The 22,206-nt window shown below is 37.9% G+C and overlaps 1 protein-coding gene across 4 annotated transcripts in view; it reads left to right on the plus strand.

The window, feature by feature from the left end:
- PLCE1 (phospholipase C epsilon 1) overlaps positions 1 to 22,206 on the plus strand; it is a 322,319-nt gene that overhangs the window by 38,785 nt on the left and 261,328 nt on the right. For all 4 annotated transcript variants that reach the window (XR_011970818.1, XM_072625626.1, XM_072625644.1 and 1 more), the window contains exon 2: positions 7,170 to 8,733. Coding sequence is in view for 3 of the 4 variants with exons in the window: in XM_072625626.1 (XP_072481727.1) it covers positions 7,543 to 8,733 (1,191 nt within the window). In the remaining variant the exon portion in view is untranslated. The remainder of the gene's footprint in view (positions 1 to 7,169; positions 8,734 to 22,206) is intronic.

The raw sequence follows: 22,206 nt of genomic DNA on the forward strand, positions 1-22,206 counted from the left end.
CAGAGAGAGGAGCACAGACTCATATAGATTTGAGAGTCATGTGTTTAGAGATGAATTTGAATTACATGGAAGGTGATGAGATCACTGAAAGAGTGGGTGTAGAGAGACCATAAAAGGCCAGGTACAGAATCCTGGCATATACCTCTGCATAGGAGGAGGCACATGGAGGATGATCCAGAAAGGAGAGATTGAAGAAGAGTAGTCAGACAAATAGGAGGATACCCAGAGAACATTGTCAGGTGGTAGAGGGAGGAGAGTGTGGCAGAAGTTGCCAAGAGTTCAAGAAGCATGGAGATGAAGAAATCATCGCTGGCTTTAGTAATTGAGATCATATATAATCTTGGAGAGACCCAGTTCAGCCAAGCGGTTGGTTCAGATTGTTGATCCAGTGTTTGATTCAAGTGGTAGATTGTAAGGGAGTGGGAATAATTGGTGAAGAAGGGAAGGCAATGAATGTCGCTTTTTCTAAGAGTTAACTGAAACGGTAGGAGAATGATAGGATTGTAGCTAAAGGATATGACAAGGGCAAATGAAAGGGTTTTTAAAAAGTTATTATAGAGATCTGGGCAAGTTTGTAGGTAGCAAGGATAAAAAGAGACTGAAAATGGGAGAGAGAGGGTGACCAAATGGGCAAATCCCTGCAGCAGACAGGAAAGAATGGGATAAGAAACACAAGTAGAAAGTCTGACCCTGGCAAACAGAATATCCTACTCTTTCTACAGCATTGGAGTGATGGAGAGAATGGAATGGGTTATGTTGATGAGGGCATATGATGTGTAGAACCATGTAGGAGAATTCTTCCATGTGGGCTTCTATTTTGTTGTAGAAATTCACCTCAAAGTGGAATGAGAAGGAGATAAATGGGTGATTTAAGGGTGAAAAGGGTTTGAAACATCTGCTTTGATCATATAGAGGGATTTTGAGAAGTGGAATGAGGGAGTGATATATGGATAACTCCCATAAGGAGGCAGGAAATTCTCTTAAGAAAAGGGGGTTTGCTTTTGGGGAATTTAAGAAAAAGAGTTGAGAAGGTCCCTAACAGCTGCTTTAGGGAATATAATAACTCATTTGGAAGATTAAAAGTGTTACAGAGGCTCTGGGACTACTCTCCTAAATCCCATTCTTATTGACAGGTTAGGATCCCAAATCTCAGCTGCTGTGTTCTAGGAGACCTTGAAGAATTGAGTTGGGTTTTTAATGTTGTAACTTAAGAACTCCTATCAGTACACTTCCCCTGTGAGTATCAGTTAATATCAATTAGTTAGCTTGTCTTAACTTTTAGAAAGGGGTATTTACAAAGATGGGACAGCTAGGTGGTACAGTGAACAGGGTGCTATACTTGAAGACAGGAAAACTCATCTTCCTGAGTTCAAATCTGGCCTCACAAACACAAAAGAAGCAGCGTATGCTCATGGCCATGTGGAAGGAGGCTGGGTAAAGAAGTGGGGCCATCAGCCTCCTCCACCCTGCTGAGAAGGCAGACAAGTAGTCTTCATGCTTCAAAGCCATAGCATTGTTGGCCAGCTATAATTATTAGTCCTGTCTTGATTAAGCATTGAACTTGAAATCTTCCTGTAATTTTTCTTTGGTTCTAGGTCTGCCCTCTGTAAGTAACACAGAACAAGTCTACTCAACCTTCTATATGAAATGGTTTCAAATATTTGAAAATATTTTCTGCTTTGGCATTTCATTAACTTATTGGTTTTCTAATTAATGATTACCCATCCTCAAAATTACTTCTACTTCACATCAGCCTGTATTTTGAACCTAAAGCTAAATGGTCATTTCCTCACTATCCTTTTGTCTTTCCCTGCCTAACTAAGCCCTGTTTCACTGCCGCCTCTTCTTTTCCTAGTCCTGGTGCCTGGCCTAAACTACTCTTATCTGTCTTTAGATTGGCCTTTCTTCCCAACCTTCCTCTTTACTTTGGCCAATCTGAGGCTTTCTGAACCCACTTGTTTTATGTCTTCTGTAAACTCCAGTCTCCCATGAATTAGATTTTGTCCAGCCAACATAACTACCCTAAATTCTCATAGGGCTCATTGTGGTATGTGTGGTAGGAAGGACAGCACTGGTCAGAAGAGAGTGTAAAAAAGCAGACACCTTTCTTTACCAACAAAAAACAATTTTTTTTTTGAGGTTTGGTAACTTTTTTTTTTCACTTTATTTTTCTTGAGTTTTTTTCCTTTGCTTTGTTTTTTTAAATATATAATTTATTTATTTTTCTGTTCTCATCATTCACTTCCACAGGAATTTGAATTCAAAATTTTCTCCCCATCTCTCCCCACCCCCACCCCAGGACAGCATGCACCTCATCCACCCCTTCCTCCAGTCTTCCCTTCTATTACCCACCCTTCTTCCATTCCCCCTTCCCCTCTATTTTCCTGTAGGGCAAAATAGATTTCTATACTCCATTGCCTGTATATCTTAATTTCCAGTTGAATGCTAAAACAATATTTAACATTGATTATTAAAGCTTTGAGTTCTATATTCTCCTCCTCCTTCCCTACCCACTGTCATTGAGAAAACAAGCAATTCAATATAGGTCATAAATGTGTTAACAATGCAAAGCACTTCCATAATAGTTATATTTTAAAAGACTAACCACATTTCCTCTGTCCTATCCTGCCCTCAATTTATTCTATTCTCTCCCTTGACCTGGCTTCCCACAACAGTGTTTGCTTGTGATTATCCCTTTCCTCAATTTGCTTTCCCTTCTATTATCTTCCCTCTCCCATCCCCTTCCCCCTTGCCTTCCTGCAGGGTAAAATAGATTTCCATATCCAATTGAGTGTATATTATTCCTTCTTAAGCCAAATCATATGACAGTAAGGCTCACTTATTTCCTTTCATCTCCCCCTTCTTCCCTTCCATTGTATTCTTTTCTCTTACTCCTAGTACATTCCATTCAACAGTAAATTTTATTGTTTTTTAGGTAGTCTCCCTTCATATTCAGCTCACCCTGTGCCCTCTATGTGTGTGTTTGTGTGTGTGTGTGTGTGTGTACACACACACACACACCCATGTACATATACATAGCTACACAAATATAATATTCATATATAATATACATACACATATACACACACATGTATTCTCTCTAACTGCCCTAATCTCGAAAAAGGTCTTTTTTAAATAACATCTTATTTCAAATAACATCTTTCCATGTAGGAATGTAAATAGTTTAACTTTAATGAGTTCTTTAATGCTTCTCTTTCCTGTTTACATTTCATGTTTCTCTTGATTCTTGTATTTGAAAGTCAGATTTTCTATTTAGCCCCTGGTCTTTTCAACAAGAATGCTTGGAAGTCCTCTATTTCATTGAAATTCCATTTTTTCCCCTGAAGTATTATGCTCAGTTTTGCTGGGTAGGTGATTCTTGGTTTTAATCCCAGCTCCTTTGACCTCTGGAATATCTTGTAACAAGCCCTTCGATCCCTTGGGCTTAGGGATCGAAGCTACTAAATCCTTTGTTATCCTGATTGTATTTCCACACTTAAATTGTTTCTTTCTGACTGCTTGTAATATTTTCTCCTTGACCTGGGAACTCTGGAATTTGGCTACAATATTCCTAGGAGTTTCTCTTTTTGAGTCTCTTTCAGGAGGTGATTGGTGGATTCTTTCAATATTTATTTTTCCCTCTGGTTCTAGAATATCAGGGCAGTTTTCCTTGATAATTTCTTGAAAGATGATATCTAGGCTCTTTTTTTTTTGATAATGGTTTTCAGGTAAACCAATAATTTTAAAATTATTTCTCCCGGATCTATTTTCCAGATCAGTTGTTTTTCCAATGAGATATTTCACGTTGTTTTCTATTTTTTCGTTCTTTTGGTTGTTTTATAATTTCTTGGTTTCTCACAAAGTCATTACCTTCCATCTGCTCCATTCTAATTTTTAAAGAGCTATTTTCTTCAGTGAGCTTTTTGCACCTCTTTTTCCATTTGACCAATTCTGCTTTTTAAAGCATTCTTCTCTTCATTGGCTTTTTGGACCTCTTTTGCCATTTGGGTTAGTCTGTTTTAAAGGTGTTATTTGCTTCTGCATTTCTTTGGATCTCCTTTAGCAAGCTGTTGACTTACTTTTCATGATTTTCTTGCATTGTTCTCCTTTCTCTTCCCAATTTTTCCTCCACCTCTTCTTTAAAAGCTTTTTTATTATTATTTTATTTGTTTTCAGTGTTCTACAATCATTTTCATGTAACTTAGATATTTTCCCCCTCCCTCTCCCTCCTTCTCCACTCCCTTCCCCCTCCCTCCCCAAGATGGCATACAGTTTTATATAGGTTCTACACATACATTCCTGTTAAATACATTTTCACCTTGATTTTCAAAATCCTTTTTTAGTTCTTCCATGGCCTGAGACTATTGCATATTTTTTTTTGAAGGTTTTGGATGTAGAAGCCTTGACTTTGATGTCTTTCTCTGATGGTACACTTTGTTCTTTCTCATCTGAAATGATGGAAGAAAATACCTTTTTGCTGAGAAAGTAACCTTCTATAGTCTTATTTTTTTCCTCCTTTTTGTGCATTTTCCCAGCCAGTTACTTGACTTTTGAGTCCTTTATCAAGTGGAAGGTATACTACCCTAGGCTTCAGAGGTTTTGTGCAACTGTACTCTGAGATGCCTCTAGGGACCTGTAAGTTCTTCGTTCTTCCAGGGTAGCACAATCAAGGGAGAAGAGTTTACTCCTATCCTGGCCTGAGCTCTGGTCTGTGAGCAACCACAGGCACTCTTTTCTTCCCTGGAACTGTGAGTAGGTTTCCCTCTCCACAGCTGCTACCAGCTTCTCCACACCAGCACTCCTCCTCACCCCAGGGCTGCTACTCAGGACTTAGACCCAGATCAGCTATTCGATTCCCTCAGGGTCTTTAGGCTAAGGGCACCAAGAGTGGACTCTGCTTCTGCAGTGGCTGCTGCTGCCCAGGGGCATGGGATTGGGGCTAGACTGTGTTCCCCTCTCACCCAGGTGAAAGAGCTTTCTTAATGTTCTTTCAAGCTGTCTTTGGTGTCTGTGGGTTGAGAAATCTGGGAACCATAGCTGTTTCCGGTGATTCTGCTCTCTGAAGCCTGTTCCAGTCCTGTCCATGCTGCAGGGCCCAGGCTGGGCCATGCTCTGCTTTGAACCCTGGTACAGTAGACCTTTCCTTTAGGCCTTCCAAGCTGTCTTGGGCTGGAAATCTGTTTCACTGTCATTTTGTGGCTTCTGCTGCTCTAGAATGTTTACAGTCATTTTTATAGGTATTTTCTGAGGTATGGGGAGAGAGCTAGAGTAGGTCCATCCTTTTATTCTGCAATCTTGGCTCTGCCCCCCCCAAAACAATCTTTACCCACAGACCAAAACAACCTTTCATCAACTACACCAGTGAGTCTTCCCTGCTTGAGCCAAGATGGAATACCACCACCTTCTCTCCTAAAAATAAACAAATTTCTTCCCTAAAGAGCATGACAGAACAAAATGAAAGCACTTGTTTCTTAAAGCATTTGGGGATGATTAAAATATTCTCTTTGGTAGAAGACATGCCATATCTTGACATAGCATTAATGAGACACAAAGCCTCCCCAAGGTAATTGATCTTTGCAACTAGGGACTCAGGAGCCCAGCCATAAGGGACTTCAAAATCTTATTGAAATTGTAGATACAATTATTCCAAAATGTAATTTATGTTCTAAGTGAAATTTATAACTAGGTTGGTTAGTATGATTTTAAAAAACTAAATACATTTCTGATTATAAAAACTGGATCTAATAACTTGGCAATATTTTCATGTCTTTTAAAATTGTTCTTTGTAGCACAGTGTAATTCTGTCTCTTTCAGGGAGGTAGAGGGTGGAGAGAAAGGTGTCTTGTTCTTTTAGAGAAAGTAAGAGAGAAAGTGGTGTTGGTGATCTGGGTTTGCATTATGTTTCTATTGTTTGCTACCTGTAGAACCCTAGGCAAATCAGTCTGCTGCTCTGGGCCTCAGTTCCTTCAACTGTAAACATTAGGGATATGTACTAAATGATCTCTAAGGTCTCTTCCAGCTTTACATTTCTGTGATCCTAGAAGAAATGTAAGAAATTGAGGCTCTTAGCAGAGTTTCTTAACTTAAAGTTTATAAACTTAAAATTTTTGATAATAGTATTTTAATAAAATTGGTTTCATTTGCAATCCTTTGTATTTTTATACATTTAAAAACATTATTGTGAAAAAGGTTCATCATACTGTTGTAGGGGCCTATGACACAAAAAGATGCTATCATGACCCCTCTATCTCTCATTCATATTAGGGTACATTGGTATTGACAACAAATTCACATGAGAACATATTTTTGCCTTTTCTTGACCTTTGGCAGGTAGGTGGCTCAGTGGATAGAGCCCTAGGCCTGGAGTCAGGAAGATCTGAGTTCAGATTTGACTTTAGACACTTACTGGCAATGTGAAGTTGGACAAATCACTTGACCTATTTGCCATAGTTTCCTCATCTACAAAATGATAATAATAGCACCTTGTTCTGAGGATCAAATGAGATAATAGTTGAAAAGTACCTGGTATATAGTAAGTGTTATATGTAAGTGTTAGCTTTTATCAGCTATTATTGTTCAATATGTGTGTGAAAGTCTCCTTGTGCTTGGGAGTAGATGACAGATTGGGTTTGTGTTTGAGAGAAGATGTGCAACTAATGCAAATTAAGTGAAAGGGGAGGAAAAAAGGAGCATTAGGGATAAAATATGAAGTAAGGAAGAGAGAAAAGTTCACATTTGTATCCATAGAAATTTAGGACAGATAAAATTTATGTTATTAAAATACCAGAATATGTATTAGCTTAAGTAAATGAAATAATCACAGACCTTAATGTTACTTCCATAGACAAAGGAAGCTAAATTAAATAAGGCTAAATCCAATTACTTTTATAGAACATATTTCTCTATAAAAATTTAGACTTTTATAACTGTTGCACTATTAACTGCATCTTATTGATGTTGTAGATGTAATTATTCCAAAATAAGGTTTATATTATAAATGAGATATATAACTATGTTGGTTAGTATTTTTAAAAAGTAAATACATTTTTATTATAAAAATTAAATCTAATAACTTGGCAGTTTTCAATTATTTTAAAATTGTAATTATTTTTAAAAAGCTAATTTGTAGCACACTATAATATTGTCTTTCTCTTTTTTCCTCCTTGCAGGAAAGTCCTGAATTGGCTACCAAAGTCAGATGCAGCTAAGTGATGGAGCAGCTATTCCAGAATGCCCCCTCTGCTAAAAATTAAATAAAACAATTCCATAGAACAGACAGAGTAGAAAATTACTGTTTTTGCGAAAGTAAACTACAAAATTACTATACTTATAAAAGTCTTCTAGGAAAACATCTCATGTTACTAAGTTACCAAAGGAATAGCCTTTTTTGACCTATTGCCGCTGTGAAGAGAATAATCGCTATATTAAAACAGGACTTATATAGGATAGATTATTTTTCTAGCAGATTGTTATTGCATAGAAATCATGATATGATCATTAGAGAGAAAGAAGCCCCAACGACTGAAGTCAGTGTATGTCAAGATGACCTCTGAAGAAATGGTAGCTTCTGTTCTTGTTCCTGCAACACAGAAGAAGGTGAGAGCTACTCACTCAGCTATAGATGAAAGTAGTGAAAATGCCACAGACATCAATATTATAAAAAGACATACTAATAAACCAAACAAAGAAATCTCTCCTACTCTCTCATGCATAAACATATTTAAAGAAGAACATATTGAAAGTTCATTGCCCAAGATTTTCTCAGTATCAAGTAAAGATGCAGTGAATGATACTATAAGCCATGAAAGCTTTGGGGAGAGAAATGTGCCAGATTCAATGGAGTATATAAACATTAACTGTAACAATATGCCTAATGATTGTGAAAGTTCACATAGCCAATTGTCTAAATCATGTGAATCTGTATCAGAAGAAATTCTGTGTTTGGATACTGGAATTTCATCTTCACTGGAAGGAAACATGTTTTCTGGAATTAAACTGGAAGTGGATGAACCTTCAGGGGAAACAAAAAGTCAATCAGCAATTATTCAGACTAGCAGAGGTCATGCTGATAACATGGCTATATTTCATTTTCGTTATGCAGTTGAGAGAAATGTATCAAAGACTTTTTGTACCATATCTGATGGCTTAATTTTAGATGATTGTGGCAACTGTGTACAACTACCAGATATTGGAAATGATCAAAAGGGCAATTACTCAGCATGTACTTGTAGTTTAATGGAATTGGCAAATGGCTGTGACAGTAACAATGGACTAAAGAGATGTGATAACTATGATACCTTAAGTGATAAATATTTATGCTTAGAAGGATCTTGTCAGAAGGTTAAAATGGTATGTTCAAATAAAAACTTCTGTGGTGATAATTTTCCTGGAAGGATGCCCACCAAGGCTTTTTTGACTCACTTGGAAGATTGTACTGATAACTTTGAAGAAGACATGGAGGAGGATTTTTTTAAAGACAAAAGGGAGCGGTCCACCTTGTTAATTAGAAGATTTTGCAAAAATGATAAGGAAGTTAAAAAATCTGTTTATACTGGAACCAGAGCAATTATGAGAACTCTGCCTTCTGGGCACATAGGGCCTGAAGCTTGGACTTATATTGAACAGAAAAGAAATCATGACTTTAAGAACTTTAGCAGTTTGGCAGAGCATATAGCAACAGTACAGATTAGGCAAGATGTGAATCTCTGTCTTAGAAAATCCCATTGGTGTCTGGTAAGACTTTAATTTTCCTTTTGAAAAATTTGTTTAATTTTATTCTTTTTCCTGCCTTAATTTTACTTAATTGCCAAAAAGCTTCAAATGTGTATGTCATAACTGTTATTGGTGAACTAGCATAATGCAGTCTTCAGTGAATTTAACGTAGTGCTGACTACCTAAAATCTTGAAAAGAATGTAATAATTTAAGTGACCACTAGAGGGCTTCTGAAAGATGGAGTTCTTTTACAATTGACAGTTTGAGTTGGATCAGCATTGCAAGATAATTTATAAATATAGATATGCGTATGTACATATGTATTTCTTATTAGGATTGGAGGAATATTTTTGTAGATGGTAGAAGAGTTAAGCAAGGCTGGCTATCCAAGTGCAGGGGTGGAATGGAGGACATTGGTGAGGGTCAAGATTGTCACTTTCTCATGTTTGTTTTTTCTCAGCCTCCCAGCTATTGAAGCCAGCAGCCCATGATTAAAAACATTAAAACATGGTTGTATACCTTACATTTTGTCCATTTATGACTCACTTTTCATGGTCTCCAATGACTGTAGATGTTACTGTTTCTCATGTCTGTTGGCAGTTTATCTACCTCTTCTCTTTGTCTCCTTTCAAAAGATCCTTAAAACTCCTCATATATGGGGAAAAGACAAACCAGAAACACTCTCAATTTCTGATCTTGTGTTAGCTTCCTCTCTTCCCAGGCTGAAAATAAAGACCATTCTCAGAGTCTTTGTGACCAGTCCAAGCCATGCCATGTTACACTAGTTGTGGACCTCTGAGTGTATTCTAGTTGGTCAGTATCTTTCTTAATAGTGTCACCCAGAACTGGATATAATACTTCAGATGTGGTATGATAAATAAAATGGAACTTTTTCCTTTACTGCTGTAGAAATTATACATTCAGTGGAAAGAGGTATAGATTTTGAGTCCATGACCCTGGTTTTGAATTTTGACTTTGCCACTTGTATACCCTTTAAAACACCATGTGGGGCTCCATTTCTTTATCTATAAAATGAGTGAATTAGACTGGATGATTTCTAAGCTTCCTTCTAAGCATGTAACCTATCCTTTCTACTTCGTAGCACTTGTAAGGGTCAAATGAAACTACACACACATACACACACACATATGTATATGAAAGTGCTTTGAAAACTATATGTTGGCATACAAATGTTAAATGATTATAATAGCTGTGTATATATTGTTAAGTGATAAGGCTCTTTTTAGAAAGAAGGAAGTTTACTTGGATTTAAGTTTTCTCCTGAAGGTATCATGGAATTCAGAAGGAAAGTACTAAAAATAGGGACAACTCTGGATGCAGAAAATGTAAGAAGACCCTTTGATATGGAGGTTTTGTCATCTTTGAGGTTTGCTCTAAAGAACTTAGTTTTGTGTTGATAATTTGGTTATAGTAGATTACAGTTGATTCTTGGCACTAGCATTATTATTTCTGTTTTGACAAGATCGTGTACTAAGATTTTTTTCTGAGTTGTATTCCAGAGACAGAATAGCAAGTAAAGATGCAAGAGGGATGATTGAAGTTCATGGACAAGTTCTAGGGACTTCATAGTTTTATAGGGTAGAACTTCGAGCAGTTGGTGTAAGGTGTGGGTTCCCCCTCATCGGAAGTCTTTTTAAAACATTTATTGAAATTTTTTGTTTTTCAAATACTCTTCGTATGCTTTCCTTCTTCTAGAGAGCCATCCATATACAGATATTTTTAAAGTAAAATAGAAAGACACTCCTAGATTTTGAGCTTGAGAGGTTAGGATGATGGTATTATCCTCTACAGTAATAGGGAAGGTAGGAAGAGTAGGAGGTCTAGGGGGAAAAATAATGAGTCCTGTTTTGGACATATTTAGTGTAAAAGTCTACTAATGTCCAGTTGGAGATATTAAAAGGCAGTTGGAGATGTTAGATTGTAGGTCAGCAGAATTTGGGACCAGATGGTAGATTTAAGCATCTTCAACATAGAAATGGTAGTTAAATCCATGGGAACTGATGAGATCACCAAGTGAAATAATATATAGAGGCAGAAGAGAAGAGGACCCAGGACAGAACCCTGAGGGCCACCTATAGTTAGAGGGCATCATCTGGATGAGAATCCAACAAAGGAGATTGAGGAGCCGTTGGATAGGTAGGAGGAGAGCCAGGAAACCAAGGGAGGAGGAGAATATCAAGGAGGAGATCACTGACATTGTTGATCAACAGCGTCAAAAACCGCAGAAAGATCAAGGAGAAAGAGGATTAAGAGAAGACCATTGGATTTGGCAATTAAGAGATTTTTGGAGAAAGCAGTTTAAGTGGTATGATAAAGTCAGAAGCTGGATTGTTAAGGGTAAAGGAGAATAAGAGGAGAAACAGTCCATGGAAGCACGAATTACAAGTGTCCTTTGTGAGGAGCTTATGAGAGTAATCTGTTGAAAGGTATGAGAGGGAATAGGATCAGAGATTCATGGAGAGGCAACAAACTCTGCTACTTCCTAAATCTTTCCCTTTCTGCTCTACAAAGAGCAGAAGATACAGGACAAAAGAGATGAATGGATCAACTGAGTTTTTCTCATGGGGGAGACATGGGCATGTTTGTCTGCAGTAGGGAATGAGCCTGTAGACAGGGAGAGACTAAAAATAAGTGATATGGTGGGATAACACAAGGGGCAGTCTGTTGGAAGAGACAGGATGGAATGAGATGGCTAGCGGAGTTAGCCTCCTCTCTGGTAAGGAGTATAGCCACCTGTACATATGAGACAGGGGTAAAAGGAAGAGATGGTGGCCAAAGATATCTGAGTGATAAGAGATGAGGAAAAGGGGAAGAGAGGGAGTTCACAGGAAATGGCTTCATTTTTTTTTCCAAACATGAAGCAAGGATTTCAACAGAGAGGATGGAGGAAGAGGGAGCCATGGGAAATTTAAGAAGGGATGAAAAGGTTTGGAAGAACTACTGTGGAGAATGGGATAGTGAGTTGATAACGGAGGTATAGTAGGATTGCCTAGCAGTAGTGACAGCCCAGTTGAAGTTGTACACCATGAATCTGTAGTGGACCCATTCAGAATGGTTGCGTGATTTTCTTCACCTTTCTTCATCAGCATGTAGGTAGGAGTGAAGGCAGTAATTTGTTGAGTGATCCAGGTCTGAGACTTGGTAGAGATGAACTGGCAATATACCAGGAGGGCTAGCTGTTCTAGAGAGGTCAGAGAGAGTTGAATTGGTTCACCAAGGGAAAGATCAAGATGGGAAAAAGAGGAGACTGTGACTAGTGCAGGAGAGATGACTTGAGAATTTAGAGACGAAGGTATTGGAAGTCCTGGTGTGGACAGAATAGGGTTTTGTAAGGGAAGGCAGAAGGAGAGGTGAGAAGCCAATAGATTATTGTTGAATAAGGAAATTTCAGAATTCTTGAACATGAAGGTGGTACATTTGTGAGTAAACGGCAAATTCAAGAGTGTGACCATCTTTGTGTGTGACTTAGGTGGGACAGAGGAGTAGATCATGAAAGGTGAGTAGATTGAAGACCTGAGTGATTACAGTATTTAAAAGAGGGTCAGTTTGTATGTTGAAGACCCTAAGTGTAGGGTAGAAGTTGGGGAAGAGAGAAAAGTTGTAAGCCATATACCAAACTCATTGAGGAAGGAAGGAGTGTGACCTAGGGGTCTGTAGATAGCAGGTACCAAGATTTTGATAGGTTGATAGGTATGAATAGCAGGAACCTCACAAGAAGAGAGGTTTATTGAGTGATGGAAGTAAAGGGGAGAACTGGGAAGTGGCAGTTTGGTGAAAGGAGCATTCTAATTCCCCCTTCTGGACCAGTGAATGGAAGAAAACTAATGAAAGTGCTGTGGGTACTAGAAAGCGAGGATAGGGAAGCTGTATCATCTGAAGGGAGTCAGATTTCAAAATGAACTACTAACTGGAAGAAGTGGGAAAGGGAAAGATTTAGGAAGTAGCAGAGTTTGTTGCCTCTCCATGAATCTCTGATCCCATTCCCTCTTATACCTTTCAACAGATTACTCTCATAACCATCCCCTTTCTTTAGTTTTCAACTGCCTATTGGACATTTACAAATGGATATCTCATAAAGATCTCAGACTTAGCATGTCCCAAAACAGAACTTGTTATTTTTTTCCCCAAAAACATGCCTCTCTTCTGACCTGTCCTATTTCTGTCAAGAGAACCGCCATTCTTCCAGTCACCCAGGTTGATTCCACTTTCATAATATCTCTTACATCCATGCCCCTTTTTTCTGCTCATATTTACCATCCTGATCCAGGACCCTATCATATTTCATCTAGAGTACTGCAATAGTCTCCCTGCCTCCCAGTCTCTTCCCCTCTTCAATCCATCTTCCACATAGCTGCCAAAGTAATATTCTTAAAGCACAAGTCTAACTTTGTCACTCTCCTACTCAATAAACACCACTGACTCCCAATTACTTTTAGTGTCAAATACAAACTTCTTTCTTTGGCATTTTAACTCCAATCTTCCTTTTACATACCTTTTAACGTACTCTATGTTCCATGTTATTCCTCACTCTAAGAAATAGCAGTTTATGCAAGTGATAGATAGGCTGTTATCCCATGGTAGGAATTTCCTATATCCCTGATTGTGCAGTTTATTGTTAACCTTTGCTTTCCCTATGGTCACTCCCCCATTTCCTGTGAAATCTCCCTGAGTCCATACCCCCAGAAGTTCTGATTCTTCTTCTGAGGCAGAAGAGTGGTCTTTCTAAGTACCAAATCCTTACAGATTATACCCATCTTCCTTTATAGAATATTTTTCTTCTCAATTTTCTCATCTACTAGATCCCTTCCAGATCTAACATTCCATGTCTTTGTATTTTCTTGACTCTAAACCTACTGGAACAAAAATGAAATTGTGGCTGGAAGATATTGGGAAGTGCACAGGTATTTACACAAATATACTTTCTGTTGGCAGGGTGTCCAAAGTGTCCTTGCTGGCAAAAGTTTAGTTAAACCAAATTGGAGGTTGGAACCATCTCCCTAACCCAAATATTGTTCATTATCTCTTCTGCCAACTACTGTTGTTGTCAGGCAGTTTTAAACAAATGCTCAGGGAAAACTAACTCCAGCTTCATTTTCCCTCCCCAACACTTCATAACAGTAGCTATGGTATTTGGCTGAGACAATGAAACCTTTCTCTCTTCCCCTCGTTAGCCAACCATGATGAAATGATTGGAGTAAAGTAGTGCTTTCCTACAGGCTCTGAGAGAAGACATAACTATAGCCTATTCCATGAACCTCATGAACATGGTTAATGGGGCTTAGGAATTCTAGTTGATAAGCAATATTTTAGTATTTTTCAAATCAGACTTTTAAAACTGCATACTCTCTCCACCAGAACAAAATATAAATCCTCAGTAAATAGTTTTTGAGTTTCTTTGACCCTAAAAACTCCTCAATTTATGGGAAGCATTCCTGGTGAGGAGTCTTTACTGTAAGGGCCTTTGCTGTTTGATAGTTTGTGGCAGAATTTTCACTTTGTTTAGTTTTCAAATACCCAATGTCACTTCAGAGCTGCAACATCATGGCAGAGCAGAATTGGCATCACAACAGGACTTTCATGGAGGGTGAAAGACACTATGAAAGTTCATTCACTTCAGTTCCTCATTCATTCATATTAGGTTGTGAGTGAAAAATTATGAGTAGCCAGTTTTCAATTTTCAGCATGTTGATTATGTACAGGAAAGCTATGAAGTATTCCCAAAACCCCTTGATTGAAACTGAACTTCCCGTTAGCCCTCCAGTAGCACTTTGTATCTTTTCTGGCACCTACTTTACATTATACTTACTTGTGTGTGCCATGTCTCAGTGCAGAAAGCATGTATTCTTTATCTTTGTATCTTCCTTGTTTCTTTATGGTCTGGTATTGTGTATAAGAGGTGTATGCTGCATATTTGCTCACTTGAATTGTTGAGACTCCTCAATAAATTCCTCATTTGCCTTTCCCCATCTACTGTGTTTGCTGTGAGAATATCTCTTGTTTTCCTTGCTGCCTTTTGACTGTTTTTGTGCTTCTTTGCTGGATTTTCTCAGAAGCCTTATGTGCTCAGTGTCTTCTCCTATAGTCTGTATTTTTCCCTTTTGTCCTGGCCAAATCAACTGGATGTTGGTACAAAGCATATTGACTAATTAAAAGTGAGATTTTTCCTAATGTTTTCATTTAGGAGGGTCATTCAGTCCCTATGCTTATCTCTTTCATTTAGGAAGCATTGCAACCTGACTGGACAGGTGAGCAGAGCTGGCCAATGTATGTCCAGGATTAAAACTTCTTGAGCTTTTGCATTCCTGGAATGTGGCAAATTATATTTACATTCCAAAAACCCAAGACATTTAACAGAAATTAATGAAGTGACTTTAGTAAAGTACTTATTTAGAAAATAAGTAACTTTAGTAAAGAGTCATTATGGATTATTACAATATATATTTTTAAAAAATCATGTTTCCTATACAATAGCTGCAAAATGCAAAAAAAAAAAAAATAGGCATTAATGTACCATGACATAGAAAAAGACCTATACAAGGACAACTTGAAAATTATTTTGACAGAAATCAAGGAAGAACTCAGAAAATGGAGAAATACCCCTCACTCATAGGTAAGTTGAAAAATAGAGTAAAAAAATGAATTATTCTCAAACTAAATTCTATTTCTCAGTCATGTATCCACTGGAACTTATTATAGTATATGGTGTGAAATGTTAAACTAAATCTAATTTTTGCCAGACTACTTTCTAGTTTTCCCAGAAATCTTTGTCAAATAGTTAGTACTTTCCACCTTAGTTTGGTGTCTTTGGGTTTATCGAGCATTATGCTACTATGTTTAATTGCTTCTGGGTTTTGGTTATCTGATATGTATTATTGACCAATTTTTCTCTTTATTTAATACCAGTATCAAACTATTTTGATATGATTGTTGCTTGGTAGCATAGTTTGAGGTCAGTTCTGCTAGGACCTTCCTTTCCACTTGTTTTCATTATTCCTCCCCCCCCCCCCCCTTTTTATTTCTATTTTAGTAACTTGTAAGATTCCAATCAATCTTCTCTGAGAAATGAAAGTCAATGCCATCCTTTGCTAAAGTGTGGAGGTCTGCTAATTCCTCAGTCTTTAGTCAGAATAGTGCAGGGGAGGTAAAGAGCTGTTTCTTCTGCTAGGTTTGGTTGCTCTGGAATGACACTAGGAAGTTCTTTGGACTTCTGGAGCCTAAGCACTTGGTCAGTTTAGGGTAGGGAGAGAGGTCCCTGAAGATTCAAGCCAGCCTCATTCTCTGAGTTTTTGTTCCGTTGGACCTGATGAGCTTCCACCAGCATGAGTCAGTCAGTCAGTTAACATGCATTTATATTGTATTTTTTTTATGTACTTCAAGGGGCTCGCATTTTAATGGGGGGAGACAACATGGAAAAACTACGTATGCATATATAGACAGTGTAATTGGAAGCTAGAGAGAGAACACTGCAGTTAACTGGGGATAGCCAGGTGCAGATATATGTGAAAGTCAGGAGTGGAGAGATGGACTGTGTGTGAAGCACAGGCCAGTGTAGCTGGATTGTAGAGTAAGTGAAGAATAGTGAAGGAAAGAAAGGGGCAGGCTGTGAAGGGCTTTAAATGCCAAATGGAGAATTTTATATTTGGTCCTGGAGATAACAGGGAGCCATGGGAACTTAATGGGTCATGGATGACATGGTCACATCTGTGCTTTAGGAAAGTTACCTTGGAAGCTAAATGGCAGATGGATTGGAATGAGGTGAGACTTGAAGCAGGGAATTGAGGTCCTGCTGGCATCATTTATTCTCAATCCTGGGCAGTTAAAGAGACACAAGAGGAAATGGGTAGAGATGCCAAGAGAAGGTAGTAGACCAGGGCTAGGTCAGCTAATTGACTATGGCTGTCAAGGTAGCGGCTATTGTCATAGCCTCTCCCTATCTCAAGGTTGTTCTCCCAACTTTTACTTGTCTTGGTATTTCTGTTCTTATTATTCCTGGTATGATGAGGAGAGGTTTAAGTAATATTTCATGACAGGTGAAGAGTTCTGGAAGAACTAGCTAGACTGCTAGCTTTTTTTACTCTTTGGCCATCTTTACCAGAAGTGTCTCAATTCTCTCTTTGCTTTCCTTTTCATTACTCCTCTTTTTTCTTCATTAATCCTCTTCAGTCTATTTGTGAAAGAAAAATCTCAATTCCCTATTAAATGTAAGTAAGTATTAGATATCATTAGTATTAGTGATAGGTCTGTATTAATAAAAAAAAGAAGATGGCAAAATGAAATTAGGTATAAAGAATTAGTGTCTTCAATATCTAAAGCCTTTCAAGATGTCAAAAAGATCCTCTTCAGATTCTCTGGCAAAGTCTTCGTTTACTTCTTTCTCTTCTCAGTAAACTTGATTTTTTCCAATAGGATTCAAGGTAGAGACTTAATCTTATTCAGTTTTATTCTTTTGTTTAGTTACTGTATTGAAAATGTTATCCATCATTTTAAATTGCAAATGTGCAATAATGTACCTGTATTATGAGTTTAAATAGGCTTTGGTAGACTAGCTATATAACTTACCCAGAATGGGTAACTTGTTTCTATGGAAAAATTGCTCAATAGCTAAAATTCTTTTGAAATGCATATTATTTATGCATTGACATCCTATATATCCTGTTCTGTAATTGTTTGTCCTATACAATTTCTTACTTTATTATCAATCAGCCAAGTATTTATTAACCACATAATATGTGTCCATAGTTGTGTTAGATGTTGGAAGGTGGAGTACCAAAGATGTCTAACACATCATTCTGTACCCAAAGACACAGTGCAAGACAGTGTACATTTAAGTGCATGAAATGTGTGGTGCATACTATTAGGCTCTTATGCATTAAGGGGAGAAGGGAACTCAGTGATGGCACAGTGGTCAGGAAATAAGGCATGGGGGTCACCAAATCTTATCCATATGGCATGGATAAGACTTAAGGTGAGCAGAATATAGTTATGATGGATGTATAGGATGTAATTAAGTGGATTCAAGAATATAGAACATTATAGGTGGGGAGAATACAAGCTAAGGCCCAGAAACAAGAATGAGTGTGGTACATTAATGGAACAATAAGGACAAATCTTGCTAGGGCAGATGAGGAGAATGTTGAAGAATAGGTATTTAATAAACTGTTGGTTAATTAGTAGTAGTTTTCCATTTATCCTCAGGTTTCTGTAAAATTTTGACTTTTTTTTACCATGAATGATTATTACAGTGGTTTGGTTTGGTTTTAAAATGGGGAGAAAAAATGCTTATTAATGGAAAATAAAATCACTTAAAAAGTAATTATTAATTAATAAGTTTGAAAAACTAAAGTCACAGAGGTTGATAAAAATTAGATCATAGGATTTCTAGGTGGAAGGCATCTTAAAGTTCATTACTTCAATGCTACTGATGTTCCAGATATTCTTTGGAACTTTCTTAAATGTCTTCTTTTTTCTACACAAATTTTAGTGGTTTTACTAAGTAATATAAATATGTGCATAAGTTCTACTACATTATTGGTTTATTTAAATAGAATGTATAATATTGAGGCACATTTCTGTTACAGAAAGTTGTGCTATTATAATATATTAATAATAACAGTTTAAATTTAGGTGAAAAGTGAATTTTTTGGTTCTTTCTGCTGAACAGATAGCCAACATTTAAAAAGCATTGGATTTGTAGTCAGAAGATCTAAGTTCAAGTACTTTGTTGCTACTCACTAGCTAAGTGACTTTAGATAAGTCTGCAAAGCAAAACCTAATGCAGAAGGCTATGATGGATGTGGATGTAATACTTGGATTTGAATCCCACTTCTGCTACCTGTGGGACCTTAGCTTTGTGTCTTAAGCACTCTAGGCTGCATCTCAAAAGTCTATGTTTCTTCCCACTGAATCTCATATTCTGTAAGTCCTTTCACTTCTGGAGATCCCACTTGTTTTCTCTGTATAATAAAAGAATTAGACTCAGTGATCTGTATGGTCCCTTCTAGTGCTAAACTCTTTTGATACTATATTTTTTTCAAAATTGCATCTCTTTAAAAAATTGATGTCTTTTGTTTTACATCACATTAATTTCTGAATATTTCCTTTCTCCCCTAGAAAATGTTATTCCTTGTAGCAAAAATGAAAAGATGGGGGAGAAACAGTTCATAAAAAATAATCAACACAATAACTATGTTTTACAGTATATGAAATATTTCACACCATAGTATTCCTGCCTCTCACATATACTGGCTATATGACCCTGGAAAAGTCATTCAACCTGTCAGTACTCTGGGCAACTCTTTAATACTATAAGTTGCAGAGAAGGTCCTGTTCTATCTTGATTAAGGGAGGTTCCTTAGCAGTGAGTTCCCACACTGCTGAAAGCTCAAGTCCAATTCTAATCCCTATCCTCATATCCTGTGATACTGTTTAAACACCATGAAAAAGCCTTTTATGGTTGTTGCTTTCAAGCCTTATATGCTTATTGCTTTCAGTTCTTCTCCTTTCACTTCTAAATCTTCCACAATCTGACTTTCAATGTCATCGCTGTGCAAGAGTCACCAATGATCTCTTAATTGGCATCTACTGGCCTTTCTTCAGTACTTGTTCTTGACCTCTCTGCACATTTGCCACTGTTGACCATGCTGTTCTTCTAGATGCTTTTGGGTTTTGTGACCCATCTGCTTGATTGCTGCTTCTCAATCTCCTTTGTTCTACACCATAATTCACAACATGACCTCAGCTATGGATGTACACCAAGGCTGTATTCTAGGTCCTCTTTTCTCTATATACTCTCTTGGTAACCTACTCATATTTGTTTAATTTAATTATCATGATTCTCAGACCTATGTTAACAGCCTTAGTCTCTCTTCTGAATTCCTGCATCACTGACTGCCCTCTAGATATTTTTAGCTGGAATGGTATGGACATCTTGAATCCAGTATATCTAAAACTGAGCATATTATCTTTCCCCCAAAAATCTGCTGCTTTTCTGAACTTGCCCATTTCTCTTGAAGGCCTCACAATGCCATCCCTGACTTCCTATCCTCGCTCGCATCACATATTCAATCTTTTACTTAGCTGTGCAGCACAGTACGTAGAGCAATAGACTTGGAGTCAGGAAGACCTGAGTTCAGATGTTGCCTCAGTCACTTATTAGCTGTGTGACCCTGTGAAGGACACTTCATCTCTAGTTTCTTCATCTGTAAATGAGAATAATACTCACATGATTGATGGGTGGATCAAATGAAATAATCTATGTCAAGTACTTTGCAAACTTTAAAGTATTCAGTGAATGTTAACTGTTATTATTTTTTGCACCATAGCTTGTTTTTTCCTCCACAACATCTTGCATCCATCACTTTCCCTCCATTGATACAAGCATTGACCTATTTTTTCTTAGCACCTCTTACCTGGACTATTACAGTAACCTTCACAATGTTCTCCCTGCTTCTTCTCTCCCTCTCCAATCCACAATTGATATAGCTGCCAGAGTGAGAAAGAATGGAGTAAATGTGTACATGGGGAGGTTTTGATCCTGGCCCAGAAAAGAACCCTCTCATTGCAGGAGGATACCCTCTAAATACCCTTCCTGGACAGCCATCTCATATAACGAATTTGTTGTTGTTCAGTCATTTCAGTCATGTTCCACTCTTTATGACCTCATTTGGGGTTTTCTTAGTTTGCCATTTCCTTCTTTAGCTTGTTTTATAGATGAATAAACTGAGGCAGAGTTAAGTGACTTGCCCAGCGTCACACAGCTAGTAGATATCTGAGGCAGAAATTTGAACTCAAGACCTCCTGACTCCAGACCTAGCATTGTATCCACTGTGCCATCTATTTGGCCCAATATAACAAATAATATTTTTTAAAGACTGAAAAGTAAAAAGATACATTGGAAAAGATACATTGACATGTTGAAACATTTCAGTGTGCAGTGTGCAACACTTGTAGGTCTCTTGTGAGTGAATTAAGTATATCCTTATGTATCTCTTCATTTGAGTTATGCTTAATTTAATTTTACTACATTCACTTTTGGGGTGTGTGTGTGTATGTGTGATTGATTCCATTTACATTGCTGTAATTAATGTATATATGATTTTCTTGGCTCTACTTATTTTACTGTATTCGTTCATGTAGGTCTTTCCATGCTTCTTCTTATTCATCACATTCATCATTTCTTACAGTACTGTAATATTCTTTCATAGCCACAGATGACAGTTTCTTTAGCCATTCCCCAGTCAACGGGCATCCATCTTCTCCCAGTTCTTTACTATTAAAGAAAGTGCTGCTACAAATGTTTTGTATATAGAGACTTTCTTGTTATCGATGGCTTTGTAATCAAAAGTCTTTGGTTCAAAGAGAATGGACATTTTAGTCATTTTATTTGCATAATTCCAAATTGTTTTTCTCATTGGTATACCATTTCACAACCTCTCCAACCATGTATTTGTGAGCTTGTCATCCAATAACCCCTCCAATACTGATTAGTTAATCATTCAATAAAGTATTTATTAAGTTCTGCTATGTGCCAGGTACTGTGCTAATCACTGAGAATAGAAATGCAAATAAAAAATGAGAGGGAAAGCTGTGCACAAAAGAAAGATGAAAAGGGAAGTGGGGAGAAGGGACCCAGTGCTGGGGCATGATAGAGAGTTCCAAAGAAACCCAAAAGTGGTTTTGAGTCATTTCAGTAATTTCCAGCTCTCTGATGATCCCATCTACATTTCCCAATTACATTTTAATCTGGTTCAGGAGGTCCACCTTCTAAGAATTTGATACTTTTATTTAGTATATATCCATGGCATATGATGCTTGCTTTTGGTCTTAGATAGATGCTTTTGACGATTTCTTTTGTGAAAAAAGGTTCCTCTGTGGCCATACTTTGTAGAATTTTTTAGCATAAATGAATTCTGGAGGGAGAGGAGCCAAGATGGCGGAGTAGAAAGACACACATATGCTGGCTCCGAACCCACAGCCCATAAAATACCTGTAAAGAAGAACTCCCAACAAATTCTGGAGCAGCAGAAGCCACAGAGCAACTGAGTAGAGGAGATTTCTGTTCCAGAGAGACTTGAAAAACTGACACTAAAGGTCCGGTGCGCACCGGACCCAGAGCAGAGCCCAGCCCTGCCTTGGCCACGTGACACCGAGAGGAGCGGATTCAAGCAGGCTTCAGGGACATAATCTCCAGCTGCAGTGCAGGTCCCTCTACCCACAGACACCAAAGGTCGGTGAGAGGGTCTTTTCAGCTCCCCGAGAGGGGAGTGGGGTGTCCCTATAACTCAGGCCCCCTCAGGAGGCAGCAGCAGAGGCAGCAGCAGACAGGGGCTCCCAAAGCAGGCAGGAGCCCGGATCCATTGTTGAAGGTCTCTGCATAAACCCTGCTGAGGGAACTGAGCCCCATGTGGCGGCCCTGCCCCCACCTGAGCACCTGAACTTAATCTCACACTGAATAGCAACCCTGCCTCCTGAGG

Source organism: Notamacropus eugenii, chromosome 1, assembly GCF_028372415.1.
Source record: "Notamacropus eugenii isolate mMacEug1 chromosome 1, mMacEug1.pri_v2, whole genome shotgun sequence".
Classification (NCBI taxonomy): Eukaryota; Metazoa; Chordata; class Mammalia; order Diprotodontia; family Macropodidae; genus Notamacropus; species Notamacropus eugenii.